The 1,138-nt window shown below is 41.6% G+C and overlaps 1 protein-coding gene across 1 annotated transcript in view; it reads left to right on the forward strand.

The window, feature by feature from the left end:
- Nucleotides 672-1,138, forward strand: part of LOC110012822 (transcription factor TCP11-like) — a 1,387-nt gene continuing 920 nt past the window's right edge. Inside the window, exon 1 of the mRNA XM_020697795.1 lies at nt 672-1,134. Coding sequence (XP_020553454.1) covers nt 863-1,134 — 272 coding nt within the window. The 5' untranslated portion in view covers nt 672-862. The remainder of the gene's footprint in view (nt 1,135-1,138) is intronic.

The following is a 1,138-nucleotide window of genomic DNA, read 5'->3' on the forward strand; positions in this document are numbered from 1 at the left end:
CTGTTTTGATAACCAAATTTCTCAATTATCTTCTCAACATAGTAAGATTGAGAAATGGTTATCCCATCAATTAAATGGATCAACTAGATGCCTTAAATTACATTAACCTCGCCTGTATCCTTCATTTGAAATTTATTCTTTAAAAATGACTTGGTTTCAGTTATAATTTCTAGATATGATCCTATTAACAGAATATCATCTATATACAGACATAAAATAATTATTTTATATTCTTTAACTTTATCGTATATTCACTTATCATTTTTATTTACGATGAAGTCAAACGTAAAAATAGTTTTATTAAATTTTTCATGCCACTCTTTGAGTGTTTGTTCAGTCCATAGAGAGACTTAACGAGTTTATAAATTTTGCACTTGTTATCATGAGCTACAAATTCCTCAAGCTAATTCATGTATATTTTCTCATCAAATTCACCATATAACAAGGTTGGGAGGGAGGACAGTTTTATCTACATTGAGTTTTACTTAAAGACCAACTCTAGTACCAGGTTTAATTAATGGGTAATTAATAATACTAATACCAGATATATGGGAGTGTGGGGGAACCCCGTCCCCATGACGGGTGGGCCCATTTAGGTCCCCTAATAGGCCCATAAATAGAAGTGCGGGGGAATCCCCCCCCCCCCCCCCCCGCCAACCGGTTTATATATCATTATAAAATTCAGCCACCACACCAACACCTATTTTATTTTTTCTTTCGTCAGTACGTTGTCATCTTGTCTTGTGGTTGTGGTGGGGTCAATAGGTGTGTTCAGTCCACACTCCATACCCTCTCTCTCTCTCTCTCCATCCATCAAAAATACCAAAAAAACCCTAACGCAACATCACTCTAAACAACGAACATGTCTTCTTCAGATATGATGCTTCACAAAATCTCCTCTTCTCACCACCACCCCGCCACCTCCGCCCCCCGCAATTCAATCCACAAGAGAAAGACTCCTCTTGCCCCCAAAGATCGCCACACGAAGGTCAACGGCCGCGGCCGCCGCGTCCGGATGCCTGCTCTTTGCGCCGCCCGTGTTTTCCAGCTTACGCGGGAACTTGGTCACCGTTCCGACGGCGAGACCATAGAGTGGCTCCTGCGCCAAGCCGAGCCTTCCATAATCGCCGCCACCCGA

Source organism: Sesamum indicum, linkage group LG11 (genome assembly GCF_000512975.1).
Source record: "Sesamum indicum cultivar Zhongzhi No. 13 linkage group LG11, S_indicum_v1.0, whole genome shotgun sequence".
Taxonomy (NCBI): domain Eukaryota; kingdom Viridiplantae; phylum Streptophyta; class Magnoliopsida; order Lamiales; family Pedaliaceae; genus Sesamum; species Sesamum indicum.